The sequence below is a fragment of the Chironomus tepperi genome, unplaced genomic scaffold (genome assembly GCF_022539635.2).
Source record: "Chironomus tepperi strain 1889 unplaced genomic scaffold, CSIRO-AGI_Ctep_v1 contig_445, whole genome shotgun sequence".
In the NCBI taxonomy this organism is placed as follows: domain Eukaryota; kingdom Metazoa; phylum Arthropoda; class Insecta; order Diptera; family Chironomidae; genus Chironomus; species Chironomus tepperi.
The window spans coordinates 8,558,120-8,574,029 of NW_027226567.1; the positions used below are offsets into that span (position 1 = coordinate 8,558,120).

Below are 15,910 nucleotides of genomic sequence, written 5' to 3' on the forward strand. Positions count from 1 at the left end.
CGACTTGAGTAAACTCGAAGACAACTATGTCGACATGAATCTACACTGTAATAGTCGAGTCAACTTCAAGATCTGCTGTCGAATTAGTACAGACATAACAGATAATCGATCAGTTAAAAATGCGGCTTCAGGCCGGTGTCAGTCTTAAACCGAATCCTGTACCAAGTTAGAGTAACGTCGGTTTAGGGTCGTATTTTTGATCGATTAACGGATTAGTGCTATTAAGTCCTTTAAACCTACAATGACCATCGTCTCTTCTGGATTCAAAATACCTTAATTTAAAATAAGTGGTCATAGATAACATTCGACAATTACGTAAATTTTGGGAGCAAGATGGTTTACTAAGGGTTTTCGAGACCAAGACCAAGACTTCATAGTTTCAAACTAGTCGAAACCGAGAATGATGAACTCCCTTGCAGTCTCGGTCGCAGTTCCAGTCAGAGTCTTGATCTAGTTTTCGATCTCAAGAATTCTTCAAAACTGAGACTTTAGGAAACCCTAAGATTTACTTCTGTGTGACCCTTCATCATCAAATATCCACCCTAAATTAGCAAAAAATATTCTTCGAAAATCGATTAAAAAATACCCAGGAAGTTCAATTTCCTGTCTAATTTCACAAAAAAAACTAAGATTCTCCTTCAAACGCGTGTTCACAAAGTAACAAATGTTTTCGTCAAACTATACGCTCGATTTCATATTGGCGCACCCCATATACGAAGGTAAACAAGCAAACATCAAATGGACAAAACTTGAGAAAAACAATAAAAAAAATTTCTTTTTCTGGATATAAGGTCTAAATGCTCTTTATTTATGATATTCTCACCGATAAAAACACTAATTACAAAACATTCAATCGTCAAGTCAATCGAGTACAATTACATCATCATTATCTGTGGGAAAAAATAACAAGAAATAATTGAGAATGAAATAAAGTCAGTCTTTAACGGTTGATTGAACATTCATTTCTTACCAGGCTTCTTATTTGCATTGCTCTTTTGCTGCTGATTTTGTTGCTTACGTTCGGCCAATTTTTGTTGTAACGTCTTTGGTGGACTAACGATTGATGATGGTGAGGGCGTCAATGGTGGTGTGTGTTGAAATGGTGATGATGAATGTGTGGGTTTTGGTGATGCCATTGGATGTCCACTGAAGCTTGATGCAATGTTTTTGCCAAAATCATAAGGAATTTTTGTGTTTGGTACTTGCGATTTCTTTTGTTGACTTGATGGCTGTGATACATTCTTAGACTTTTGTTGCTTTAACAGAGATGTTGTGGCTCCATGTCCAACTGTAGCCAGTCCAGCTTTCTTGCTAGGCAATTGTTGCTGTTGAGTGTTTGGATATGATTTAAGGAATTCTTGATACGATTGCAGCATATTCAAGCGACTTGCATTTTGTGTTGATGAGTATGTTTCAGGCGTAATTGAAAGTGATGGATTTAAATTATATTTTCCAAGTGATGCTGCTGACTGTGATGCTGACATACTGAGTGATGCCTTTTCTTTTGATTTCTTTTCAGAGCTGCTCTTCATGCCACTTCCACTTGGGATTGTTGGTGTTATTGACAGTGATTTTGGAAGGTCTGGAAGATTCAGGCTTGTGCCTAAAAGTCCATATTTACTCAAATTATCAGCCATCTTTGCAGCAATTGGATCTTTTGATTTCTTTGAATGTTCTTTAGCATCTCCCATTGATTTTCTGACAGACACATTGGCTTGTGATTTTGAAACTGTTGTGTTTGTGGATGCTGATCCTAATGACATTCTGTTACTTGTGCTTGTTGTGGACGTAATTGTAGTTGTGGTAATCGATAGTGAATTACTCATCAAATTCTGTTGCAATCCTTGTAAATGATTGCCTTTACTACTTGCTGCTGTTGCTGTTGCTGTCGATGACATTAATGACTCTAATAGTTTCAAATCACTGCTTGATGCTGTCTTGGATGAATTTGGAGACGAACCAACTCCAGTTAAACTAGATAACAATGTGTTTGCAAAGTTGGGATCACCAAGCAATGCTAATTGCTGCGCAGTAAGTTGTGGTGCAGCAGCTGATGACGATGATGGCATTCCAAGCATTTTATAGTATTCACTAATGTATGATGATGTGAGTACAGCTGGATTACTATAAAGTGCCATGAGCATGGAATTATACATTGAATTGAGGTTCGTCGCACTTGCTGCTGTACTTTTGTTAGCATTTGATGATCTTGGTTTTGTTCTGGCACTTGAACTTGAAGTGTTTGCTGAAGAAGATGCAGTCGTGGTCACTGGAGTCTTTTCAGCACTCGAAAGTGCATTTTGGTCTTTATTTGTCTGAGGATTTGGAGTTCCAGGTTTACTATTTCCCATAATTGACTTATTAATTTCACTTACGGATTTAACGAGAATCGGCGATGACGTAGCTTGCGTTATCAATGGCTGTTGATGAGTCAATGGAATGACTGGATTCGGATTCGTTGTTATAATTCCTTTCTCTAAGTTTTTACGATAATTAATTTCTTGTTGACACATCTTAAATGCCAAATCAGTATAATTGGCATTTTCAGGCAATATCATTTTATCTTTAATATATTCTTTATAGACTTCAACCAAAACGCCTGAAAACAAACTTTGATCCTTTTGTTGAAATGTCTTCAATGTCTTACGATTTGCCTTAAATATCTCCAACATAAGCGATAGTAAATCTCTGTCATTATTTTTACCATCTACAATGCCATTCATTACTTCACGCAATTTATTCTTAAATGCTTGTACACCGCACGCTACAGCTTGTTGGAATAATTCTTTTTTGTCGGTATCACTGAGATACTTCTTGTCTGCTTCAGGATTTCTTTGCAATTGTAATGCTAAATCTATTAATGTTTCATAATCATTTGTTTTCTTAAGTACATCCATCAAAATTATGACACATTTTGACAAATGAGTTGTAAAATTGCCTGGTCTATCAATTTCTTGTGATGGTATACGCCATATACCATTAAAGAAATTGTTGTTCTTCCTCTCATGAAATAATCCACCGACAGAATTTCCGAGTGTCGTTTTATAGTCAGATGTAAGTAATAATTGACGACATTTATCTAATGATTCATTAATATTCAAGAAATGATATACAAGACGATAAATTGACTTGTAATGTTCGGGAAAGCGGCTAATACATTCCTCAAAGTTTTTTATGCACATCTTATATATCGTACTTATCGTTTCCTCATCAACATAAACATTCTCTTGATCCGTTTCATCATCGCTACTTGTCGAATCACTGTCAGAGCTATCAGAACTTGAATCTGATGATGTCGATGATGAGTGTGTTGTTGTTGTAGTTGTCGTTGAGGTCATAGCACTTTCTTGTGATCCACGTCTTGATCCAGCTTCTGTATCGATGATTTTACGAATGACTGGCTGGATTGGTGGTTCCTGCTGATTCTCATCAGCTTCTGTAGTTTCAACTGGCTTTTGTTCATCATTTTCTTTTGGAACAGCATCAACTTCCATGTTTTCAACATCACCTATCACATTTGTAAGATTTAACAGCAGCATTTCTGATAGATTTTCTTCAGTTTCTTCTGATTTCTTTGCGGTTTGAGTTTGCTCTAATTTCGGTACCTTTTGTTTTGATTGATTTGCCTCGCCTACACTAGTTGTGTTGATTTTCCTCTTCAATGCATTTATGTTGTCTTCTGTATGGGAAAAAGGAAAAAGCATACAATTAATCGGTTTGTTGATTGTTTGAGGTGCGCCAATAGATTCTTGGAATCGTCAACCGTAAATCTGAGCTTAATACCTCTTAGCACACAATATAAAGATTCTACTCACCATTAATTTTAGCCCGATTATAAGCAAAAGGGCTCGTTGCCAATTCCTTAAGTATTCTCATAAATAATTTTGCAGTTGGCTTATTAATCTTGCCATGTTGCTCAATGAATTTCATAATACATGCTGTCGTACGATAGAAAACCTCCAATGACTCAATGGCAAGATGAGTTGGATTATTGTGATTAATTTTAATTGGATACGTTGCGTTGTCTTCATATAGATATTTTGCAGACTTTAGGTATAGATTCAAATAAATCGATGGTACTTCTTTCCTCTTTTCTGCTATTTTACCTAACATGAACGAATAATACCATTTCTCGTCGTGATTTTCATCATCTTCTGAATTTTTAGCTGTCGTCATGTCGAATGTGGGCTGTGAGACTTCGGTGAAGCATTTGTATGATAAATTGAGGAATTTTTCCTTTCGCTCTTCGAGTGCTGCAAAGTTTTCCATCGATAATGTCTCACTTGCTTGCTTAAGATTCCTCGAGCAGAATGAATGTAGATGATAAGTAAAGGAACCAAATTCAGTCAAGATTGTTGATGTCTTTTTCAGTTTTAAGCATTGATTGAAGCATATAATCGCCTGATCAGCCATATCAAGGTAGTTCTTAACATCAATTGAATTATAAGAATTCAGTCGCATTTCCAATTTACTCTGTTTACATAACGATATTGAAGCCCACGAGTCAAAGCGATCAGGCTTCATGGTAAGATCACTGATAAAGAATTTTATAGCCTTTCCAGTCTCTTGATTTTTAAAGTAGAAATCAGCAAGGAGGTAGTAAATTGTTGATATTTTTGACGGCAATATATTCATTTCTTTTGGCAGTGCTGTGACAGTTCCATTAATAAAATTCCTAATTTCACCAACGAATGGCTGGATGTCAAGACATTTTGGTATCAGCAACAATATTCTCTGCAGCAATTGTTCCATTTCAGCAGTAATTGATGACAATTTAAATGAATCAAATTCAGGTAATGTTTCGGGTCTATAAAGATCAAACAGCTGAATTGCACGTTCCCATGTTAAATCGATATTTTTTGCGTCATGTTCTTCAATGTGTCGCAATCGTGCCTTCTTTGCAGGAAATCCATATAAACAATATGTATTTTGCTCTAAATTTTCAGCAATATAATCACGGAATGGATCAAGCATTGGCGTACGATAAATTGGAGCTAAATTATCGAGTAAAAACAGCCACAATTTACCATTGTCTTTCATACACCATTGTTTACGTCCCATTAGCTCATGAGCACTAAAAAGCATTGTTATTGCATTAGCAACGACACCAAATTCTTCAACCTCAACATTTTCATCGTTGACTTTCTTTTTACTATGCAGTGCATTGAGGATGTCATCTTCACGTTGTACAAGTGGAAATAGGATGATCCATGGTGACGTCAAATTTATTAAATGCATTTTCGGGCAGTTCTTGTCAAACGGAGAATCCAATTGACTTGTTATGATTTGAGTCAATGACTGGACAAGTCTTGGCAATTTATCATTTAATGTGAACAGCATGTCATTCCCATCCTCTCGAATTATAGCTTCAATGTAGACAAGACAAAAGTTAACAAGTGTTGCCCATTCCTCTAATCGATATTCAGTCGGTGCTGATACAAAATTTGTTATTGCATAATACAGACTCCGTTCAGCATATGATAAGCATTCTTCAATTCTATTCAAACTGAATAAACATTCAAGTAGCACCTCAATTTGTGTTTGAATTTTCAATGTCAAACTGTCGATATTTACTTTTGGTCCTGTACTGTACGTGATACTTTCCAACAAGATTTCAACTAGTTCTTCATAATTTTGAGTGTCGTATAGCTTTTTGACACTTGCCAAATTGATTTTTCTCTCAATTTTAACGACAAGATCTTTAACAGTCTTAAAGTCAATTGTCTTGTGATGCTTGCAATTCTTAAAGTCAAATGCTATGTCCTGGTACTTTGGAACATCGAAGATCTCCTCAATTTTATACAAAAATCCCAATGAATCTTTGTAGTTATTGTAGTGTAGATGAATGCCGTAACTCAATCGAAGTAATCGAACCAGCATACGTGTGCAATCCATATCATCATCAATAAATGCAATATTAACTTGAAGGAAATCTTTTAACCTTATGTAATCGTCGGGAATCTCTGCCTTTGTTTCCTCATATTCATCAAATAATAATTCAAAATAAAACATTGCAGCACGAAAAGTGGCAGTGAATTCATCATCAGACATGTGATGCATATTATGATAGTCAATGCAATCTTCATAAATTGCATAAATTTTCTTATAAATTGATATAATTTCAGCTGGTATGATTGTTTGATTCCAATATAATGAAATGTATCGAAGCCATTCAAATAACGGAATTAATAAATCGAATTCGCGTTCCTTAAATGATGCAATAAATTTTCCAAATGATTCTTTTGATAATTCATTGAATTTTTCTTCATTTTCTGCATCAGCCTTGCTTGTGTCTAGTGTGTCATTACCGTCAGTCTTTTCATCAGTGACTACTTCAGGTATAAATGGTGAATTTTTCGTGTCAAATGTCTGTGTGAAGTAATTTGGCAAGATTCGTCGTATTAATCCATTAATGCTTGTGTCAACTGTGTCTTCCTCTTCCTTCTGCTTCTTTCTTGTGGATCTACGATTCTTATGCCATCCCCACTCTTTTAAGAAATCTAAATCACTACATCTTCTTCGGTTACTTGACTTTTTTGATTCCTGATCTGGATTTTCGCTGTCACCTTCTGGACTTTTCTGGTCATTTCCATCTGATTGTGGATCTGGCTCTTTCATGAGTTCTTCATTTTGTTCACCATCGTTTTGTGTTTTTTCAGTTGATTCACTTTCTTCGGACGGTTTTGGTTCTTCTGGCTCGGGCTCTTTTGTTTTGCAGACCCAATCATGCCATTTGTACATCGTTAGAAGGCTCTAAATGTATTGAAAGAATGATTATTAGTGATTTTGGATGGAAGTATTCTGGAATTGTGTTTTAGGTTATTTTTACTGGACTTTAGGAGGATATTCCTTCAAATGAGCAATTTTTGAAGGATATAGCAAGAAACTAGCCTAATAATGGGTTTATTGAATGATCAATTTGTATAAAGGAGTTCAGAATGTCGAAAATAGTTTACAGGAACTATATTTCGTCAAAATTTAATTAAATATTGGAAGTTAGATCTAAAACAAGCTTCAAACAACATCTTTGAGAGGTAATAGATCACAATTGATCTGTGCTGTCAACCGAGTGGGCAAAAATACATTACAACTAGTTAAAGAGAAGTTAATGACTAGTTCCAACAGTTTTTTTGTTCATTCAGGCCAGTAAAAAACTCCAAAATGATAAAACTTACATGCTTATTATCAATTGTATATTCATAGACTTTATGAATCATCTTTCCAAATGTAATCCAACTGATTTCTTCTTCCGGAATCTTCATATCATCGGGAACAACTGTGTATGTGTCAACAGGAAATTTAGGCACTCTGTTGGTTGGAAATACACTCTTTTGAGGATCATAAAATACTTTGCAATCTGGATCAAATTCTGGCGCGTATCCGTAAATGCTGAAAAATAGGAATTGATGGTTATTTTAGGATGAATTTATAGACAAGAATAGAACTTAATGAGTTCTAAATTGAGGGCAATCCAGAGTTCGAAGTCGATTCGAGTTTTGAATGAAAAAGTCGACACAAAGTCAAGTTGTCTTCGAGCTCCGAGGATAATCTTTAGTGCAGGGAAGATCAAGGTCACCAAAATGCTATTTATATATGATAATTTTTTCACTTCCTAATTAATTTCAGTAAAGAATTTGAGTCAGTACTGATTAAATATTTCTTATCAACAGTTTAGTGAGATTTTTAGGTAAGTTTAGTTGACTTATGTTCAATTTGAGTTGGTTTAGGTCTCAAAAATTGTAGAAAATGTTAGCAGCAGTTGATCAATTCCAAAATAAGTTTAATTTCAATTTTTAATCGGAAATTCATCAAAATTGTCCAGCACAAAATCAAAGCAAAACCCAAAATTTCATCAAATCCATTCCAAAACACAGCATAATCAACATACCCATCATAATATTCACGACTAAACTTGAATCTCTCACGAATTTCCTTAAGCACCCGAATTGCGCGCTCATATTTACGATCCTCAGCATAACATTTTAAAGCAAATCCATAAGCCGCTTCAATCAATTCCATTTGACATAAAGTCTCTAAATATCCATCCTTTGCACTACAATGATTTGGATTCCTTTCCAAACATTTTTCAAATGACCTTTTAGCGGTCATCAATTTATCCAATTTCAAGGCTATTTTGCCGACTTTCAATTGTGTATAAACATCAGTATCGTCTAAATTTATAGCATCAACAAGGAATTTAAGCGCCAATTCGTATTCCTTTTTCTCCTCATAAATTAATCCTATATTCCTGTAGCAATTGTACTTAACAGAAAATAATTTGTTGTCTTTATCATCATTTGGAACCTATGGAAAGTATTTGTTGTGTCTCAGAAAGGTTATTCAACTTTATGGATATGCAAATATTACTTACATCATAAATAACATTTGTTCTTAGTAGATCTTCAAATAGACTCAATGCAAAATCACTCTTTCCGTGCTGCTTAAGCGATAAAGCTCTTAAATATTCACTTGCCGCTATAGTTTCCTAGATATTTACAGAAAAAAATTGTTTTTGTAGAAATAAATTTGCAAAAACTCAAATTTAAGGATAAATACCTGAGCTTCCTTGGACACTTGAACATTTTCCTCTTGAAAATCATCCTCATCCTTCGTCAAATCATTTAAAGCTGTAATTTTTATCATCTTTATTGCTTAATTTTGAAATTAATTCTAATCTAAACATTGAATATTTTAAATGTTTATAAAGACAACAATAGAAGTGACATCTGGATGTGAGAAGTTTGGTTATGATTCTCAATAATAATAAACGGTCATGAAACTTTTAAAAACAGCCTGTCAGCCAGTAATGCCCCGAAAGTCTGCAAAAAAAAAGAATATTAAATAGACTTTCTTATTAAAAATTAAAATTTTGTGAAATAAAGTACATTTTAATGAGTTTTTAGTGCTCAATAAATTTTATAAATCATCTAAGATTCGACTGGAATTGTTTGTGTAGATAATAAGTTTTAATTTATTGTGAAAATGAAGTGTTAATAAATCCTGAAAGGTAAAAAGCTAAATTTTTCAGCATTTCAATTAATTCAAGTGACTTTTGCAATGAACTCATTGAATATCTAATAAATTAATGTGATTTGTGTATTACTGGATAGTTCCATAATCAAAATTATGAGAAAATTCAATGAATTTTTAAAATTTTAAAATCAATGGTCTGAGTTCGTAACCAAATAACGATTGTATCGAATCGAAAATAGAGAAGAAATAAGCAAATAATCTTCGTGTATGTGTTCGCGCTTTTATTATAAGACCACATATTGTATTGGACGAATATAAAAATTTTTTTTGAGACAATACAGTCGATATTTCTCTTTTTTTTGTGTGCCTAAATTCCTCAAATGTAGAAGAATTTTTTTTTGGAAAAAATTCGATATGTGCGCCACAATTTTTTTTTGTGTTTTAACTTGTGACATGGATGGTTACAGAGGGGTTGATTTATTTTATGATGATATGAAGCAACTCTTGACGTAAACTGAAAAATGAATGGAAATTAATATGGAAATGGTCATTTTGAAGTGGATATGGACATGTATTTTGGATAATGATTTGGATGGGGGAATTTTTGACATGAATTTGGACATTTTTGGTTAGTCATTTTTGAGGGATTTCTGTGTTAAATGATGAATAAGCTATTTTATGGTTATAAGTATCTAAAAGTTGCATGAGATTCCGTTGATAATTTTTGGAAGTTTTTGACAAATTTTAGAGTTCAAATCTTTTTTGAATAATTCAAATCTTTTGAATAAGAGTCAAAAACGAACTGTTTCTTGAAAGCAACAGACGAGAACAATTCAATTCTTCCCTTTTTCTTCTACGATTCTTTTACGACCCCTTCTTAGAATTACTCTTGTGCATTTTTAATGTGTTCTCAAATTTAATTTTGGGGTTTTAGGATGATTATTAACAAGGGCGTAGCAAAAGCTATTTTGACAGGACAAAAATGATTTAGAATTAGTCATCATCTGGACATTAACTTGCCAATAACTGCTTATAACATATTTTTGTTCACTAGGACGAAAATAAGTTTTTTTAGTTAAAAACCCAAATCATGAATGTTTGTGGTTAAGTCACTGATTTTTTAAAAAAAAACTCGAGTGTGAAGAATTAATTCGACATTTTATAGCTAATTTCATTGGTAGCTAAAAACTGAAATGAGAGTCGTTAATTTAGCTTTAAAAGTCCACAAACCTTTTTGTTAAACGATGTTGTAAAAAAAGTCCAAATTTCCAACAGTGGCATAGCATAAAGAGAAGTTTTAAACAGAGGCGTAGCTAGAAATTTCCCAAAAAAAAAGGGATTTTTCTTTAAAAAAACAAAAGTTCAGCTTGGCATTAAAAGTTGGACTTATTTCCATCACACAAAACTAAATAAAGCCACTCGACTAACCATCTCAAAATCCGGCACCAGACCTAAGTAACTCTGGTATGGTGTCGGAATCAGTTTGATTCAGATTAACGCTGACCTAGGGCCGGATTTTCAATCAATTAATAAATTTACTACACAAAAATCACTTTCTCAAGTGATGTCTCTTGTTAAAAGCTGAAGGCAACATATCTTGTACATAACATGAGTTAATAATGTTGACTACGCCCCTGTACTTAAGTTTTAAAATTGTTGTACACTCACTGTGTGATGAAAAAGGTCTGAATGTTTGAATTGATTTTTTTTAAAACCACTTTTTTTGTCTATATTGTTTACAAGTTTGGTCAGTTTGACTGAATAAGCATATTTGAGCTCTGAATAAGCAGATTGTTTAAAGTCTTTTCGAAAATAATCCCTGATTTTTCAAACTGGTTGAAACAAATTTTGGCCAGTTGCAGACAGTATTGTAAAAATTGAGATTTTTCAAGATTTTTTACATTTTTATTCCTATAAAAATGGTTTTAGATTCATGGTTTTTGAAAGTTAAATCAAAACTAAGATTTAATCAGAAAATATTGGAACACTTTTAGAAAGAATTGACATTATTAAGTTAGACCTCATCTTCAGGGGTCTTTTTGAATAATTTTTTGTCTTAATACTCGAAAAAACTAGTTGAAATTACGGTAATATACTTCCGAAAATGTGTCAAAAATACTGCAATTTCATAAAAAAGGCTGAAATAATTTTGATTTATGATTTTTAGCAATAATCTGACTCATTGTAGTTTAATTCTCGTTCATGACTAAGGTCTGATCCCAATAAATGTCCATTTTCAACAATAAAAATCTAATTTCATGAAAATTTTATTTGACTTCATCAAAATCCCCAAAAAAAGTCGAGAATCTTGTGTATTTTAAAAGTTTTTGTTTCAAAGTTAGTTGAATTATAAATTTAAGTCTAGTTTAAAACTATTCATTTACAACACAAAACCAGTGACGATACAGAGGTCACGCTTTCTGTACAAGTATTGAAACTTTTAACTCAAGCCTTATCTTTTAAATTTCATATGCTCACTACCAACAAAATATAAGCTGTTTTCAAAAATTCTAATAAAAAACTTTGTTTATTTCCTCAACAGATCAACATCACGAGATAAAAAAAATCACACACAAAATTATGGCAGATCCGAATAATAATCGCAATAATGGCGGCACAAATCTACAACAAGATTTAGGATCAAGTACAATTAGTTATCTTCCAATTTTATTTGCAAATGGATATCCAACATCATTAGAGAAAATGACACAGGAGCAGCTCGAGTTGTTTATTCCATTTTTAATTAAATGTTCACTTAATTTAAAAACTGAAGAGGAACCAAAAACCGCACCAAAATGGTGGCCCACAAATTTAGAATTTACAATTCCGTTCGAGAAGCCAAAAGATTTTAAAAAGGTAAACATTTTGACTTTTTTTACATTTTTGAACTTAATTTTGACTTTTAAATTTTTTTGTTTTTCAGAATTGGAAGGAAGCGATGAAAAATTTAGTATTAAAATGCTACGATTATCATAAGCAACCATTTTTATTAAAGTATTCAAAAGATTTAAGCACTTATGATACGGCAAATTTTCGATATGTTAGAGATAGTGACACAACCACAGCACTGTGGAGTAGGGATCCTAAAAAGTTACTGTTAACATTTCGGAATGAATTAATGGTGAGTTGGAGTTGGTTTGAGGTTATGTTAAGCAAGCTTTGAGGTTATGCTGACCTAGATTTGAGGTTATGTTAAACACAAGTCGGAAAATTGATCCGAAATTCGAAACCAAGTAGCCGTGACTCTGGCATCGAACTACAAGCAAGAGTGACTCTTATATGGCAAATCAGTAAGCCGTGACTCTGGTTTGGCACTCCTGGCAGAAGTGTCTTTGGCATACTAATCCAGGCAGGAGTGACTCTAGCATGGTATCAAATTTAAACCGAATCTGACACCAAATCCAAGTCACATGAGGCTGTGATGAATTCGGTTCAAATCAGACACCATCTCAGAGTCACGTCAGCCTAGAGTCGATTTTTTGATCGATTTCCCGATTTGTGCCATCCGAAAACCCAGCTTAAATTCCAATCCAATCACATCCAAAAACAAAACCTCAAAACATCCACAAAACATTTTTTCACAATTTCAATAAATTTCCAATTTTTTTTCCCTCAACAGCAATACGATAAAAAGAGGAGACGGCAGTTATGGAAGAAGGATGAGGCAGTTAACGAGACGGAAGAAGCAGATTCAACATTTGATATTTTCCTGTGTGACTATTGCGATGCGACCTTTGTGTCGGAAGAAGCATATACAGTAAGTTCGTAACTGGATGATTTTTTAATGATTTTTTGATTTTTAGCTAGTTTAGATTTAAGGGGTCAGGATTCTGGTTCAAAAATTTTTAAGGGGTTTGAACTCGAAGGTTGTGGAATTTTGATGCAGATATGAAATGTTTGAGGAATTGAATTTGTAGAAAGCAATTACATTTTGCGCAATATTTTATCAAATTTTAAACAATAAGACGAATTTGATTACGTTGGATAGGTCATGATAACAGTATCAGAATTTGTATTGTTCAAGATAAGAGCTAAAGTGCTGTTTAATGAAATTTTCAAGTTTAAATTGAGGAACATGATGCAATGACAAAATTCATTAAGAACTACCACAAAATTAACTAAATTTATGTGTCATAAAATGGAATGTACCACAATAAACGTTTTGCTGGTCTCAAAATCGGTCGAGGATGTCCAAAAATCCCAACAAGTCTTAGCCTCATCATTGACAATCCAAGCTCATTCAATTCAGTTATTTAATTGATTTCAAACAACTTAAATGTTTCTTAAAGTTACTTAATTAAATTATCAACTTATGTATATTTCTTAATCAGCTTGACTAAAAGTCGATTCCGCTTGAGTTGAATCAAGTCAACTGCGAGATTTGGGAATCGATAATGTGTAAATCATTTCAAATTTATTCATCCATTCCTAATCAAAGATTAAGAACTCATTTACCGTTTGATTACTTCCTGAACATGTTTGAAAATGTTTCAAAATTTTATAGTAATTTTCAATAATTTCTAGTCATTTTGATCAGTTCCACAAGTTTGCCTCAAGTAAAACGTTCGAAAAACCATTACAAGCGATGTAATTTGCGATTCCTAAGACCATTCATTTCCTTAAACAACCAAAAATCATATTTACATACAAAATCTATCAAATGCCACTCAATTAGACACTAAGATCACTTAAATTCCAATAATAATCTAATTCAATAAATCATTTCCTCTAAATCACCACAGGAACATGAAAAGAAATGCAATCAGACGCCAGAGACAGAACAAACTATTGAAAATATTGTGATAAGTGACGATGAAGACGATGATGATGAGGAAGAGAAAATTGAGATTGAAATGATGGGTGAACAAACTGACTTTTTAGCATATTTTAGTCTTATCGGTATGGATGTTGATGAATTACCTCGTAGAAACAGTTTATTAGAGCGAAGTTTATCGCCAAAGAAGAAGAAAAAGGCTGTGCCAAGAACTCGAATCTGTCAAAAAGATCGTGAACGAGAGTATACAGTTCCTTTCTCATCACCTGCCGGTATGGTTCTTACAAAAAAGCCACAAATTGACGAGGATTATAATTTAGAACGAATAAATAGAAATGAAGATTTTTGTGCTGCAAAACCAACAACAAAAGTAACAAGAACAAAGATTAAATTTCCACAAAATAATACAGAGAAGACATTAATGAGACAAATGCGAAAAACACGTCCTTATTATTGGCCAAAAAGACAGTTAGCATCATCATCAAGAGAGAAAAATTTCGAATTTCTTAATCGATGGCTGGTTGAAGACTGTAAGCCATTTGCAATTATTACAAAGAAATTAACAAATGAGGACATAAAATCATATAAAGATAGACTGATAAAAATCAAAGAGCAAAGAGAACATTCAAATTGTGTTGATTTGATCTCGGATTCCGATAGTGAGTCAATAGAGTTAGGTGATCTTAATGAAAATGATGTTAGTGATGCAATGATGAAGCTTAATGGACAATTCTTATCCGTACCCATACCATCAACATCATCATCAACAATTATCAATACAACGAGTTCCTCCTCAACACGAATTACACCATATAAAGAATTATCAAATCTTAAATATGTAACAACACAATATCTTCCAAATGGTGACATTAAAATTAGTCAACGGACATCATCGACAAGATTAATACAGTCAACGACATTTCATTCAACTGATGTAAATAATATACAAAATCCATGTGATGATATTGAATTAATTGATCATCATAATGAGAAACGATCAAGTTCAATACATGAATGGCTTAGTAATGTAAGCGGAGAGAATTTTCAAATAACTACATAATAGTTGAATACTTTAAGCTTATCAACTTCTCATTAATGCATGAATAAAGTTATGTGATGATATTATGTCATCGATAGAGATGAGGAATTAAGGTGCATTATTTTTTGGATAAATGAATTTAGATTGAGACATTTTAGATATTAGACTACATTTGCAAACTAAATCTGATGATTTCTAATGTCAATTTTGAATTTTGGAAGCGAAATAAATTGAGGAAAATTGATTTACAGCAAAATCTCGCAATTGTCATACAGTTAAATATTACTGGAAACTAGACGATCAAATGACTAAATTTTGACGCGATTCTGATGCGATATTTTGAACAATTCATTAAATTTTCGCGATATTTCACACAAATATCGTTAATACTGTCTAGTTTCCCATCCTGGATGTTAGTGTAATCTTTAAATACAATTTAAGTTGCTAGAAAAAATTCTCGCGAATGTTCAAAATTTTACGAATTCGTGTCATTATAAATTGACTCTGTAGACGACATTTCAATGCCAAATGCGAGTGAATTTTGAGCCCTACTTCCAGTTCTGCACAATTTATTCAAGATTCCTGCAGTTATATTCTTAAAAACCCCAAATTTTCCAACCCAAAATCATCAAAACTACCCAAAAATATGCTCTTTAAAATCTCATCTCGCTTCCATTTTGAGATTCATTCATTCTCACAAAAAAAAATTATTTTCACAAACAAACAAAAAAATATCATAATACCTAATAATAAATCAACTATGATTAAACAATAATCGTTAATTAACTAAATTTAAGTCGTATTATTTAAAAGTTTTTAGATGATGTAAAAATAAAACAATTTTTTGCTCTGAAATTGAAAAAAAAAACTTAAATCTTTCAATGAAGTGGATCATAACATTGTACATTACATTTCCAGAAAACTAAGGATTTAGTTAAACATTTGATTACAGCTGATCTGCATTGAAATATAATTATTTTGAAATTACAAGAAATTTCGGTGTTTTTGGACTGTTTTTTAATTTCAGTTTCCTAGCCTTGAGAAGAACTTTTGAGAGTTTTTAAGACTCTCGCTTTGTAGAACATTAACTAAGGCTTAATGTCATTTTATTTAAATTTGCTTGC

General features: G+C 32.8%; 2 protein-coding genes across 4 annotated transcripts; one reads left to right on the top strand and one right to left on the bottom strand.

Annotated features, from left to right (window-relative positions):
• Positions 1-771: 771 nt before the first annotated feature.
• Positions 772-8,715, bottom strand: LOC139098468 (calcineurin-binding protein cabin-1-like). The gene is made up of 7 exons (XM_070650689.1): positions 8,557-8,715; positions 8,372-8,485; positions 7,889-8,304; positions 7,176-7,389; positions 3,816-6,753; positions 971-3,679; positions 772-890 (listed from the first exon to the last, which is right to left on the bottom strand). Exons 1-7 carry the CDS (start codon positions 8,641-8,643, stop codon positions 862-864), a joined length of 6,507 nt encoding a protein of 2,168 aa, XP_070506790.1. The 5' UTR covers positions 8,644-8,715; the 3' UTR covers positions 772-861.
• Positions 7,655-15,599, top strand: ova (ovaries absent). Of its 3 annotated transcripts, none has more exons than XM_070650692.1 (5): positions 7,655-7,687; positions 11,516-11,829; positions 11,897-12,094; positions 12,593-12,730; positions 13,716-15,599. In XM_070650692.1, exons 2-5 carry the CDS (start codon positions 11,554-11,556, stop codon positions 14,805-14,807), a joined length of 1,704 nt encoding a protein of 567 aa, XP_070506793.1. In that variant the 5' UTR covers positions 7,655-7,687; positions 11,516-11,553; the 3' UTR covers positions 14,808-15,599. The 3 variants fall into 3 exon arrangements, with proteins under 3 accessions (XP_070506793.1, XP_070506792.1, XP_070506791.1); XM_070650691.1 differs by lacking the exon at positions 7,655-7,687 and adding an exon at positions 8,714-9,007 and having other exon boundaries at positions 13,716-15,598; XM_070650690.1 differs by lacking the exon at positions 7,655-7,687 and adding an exon at positions 9,441-9,601.
• The last annotated feature ends 311 nt before the right edge of the window (positions 15,600-15,910 follow it).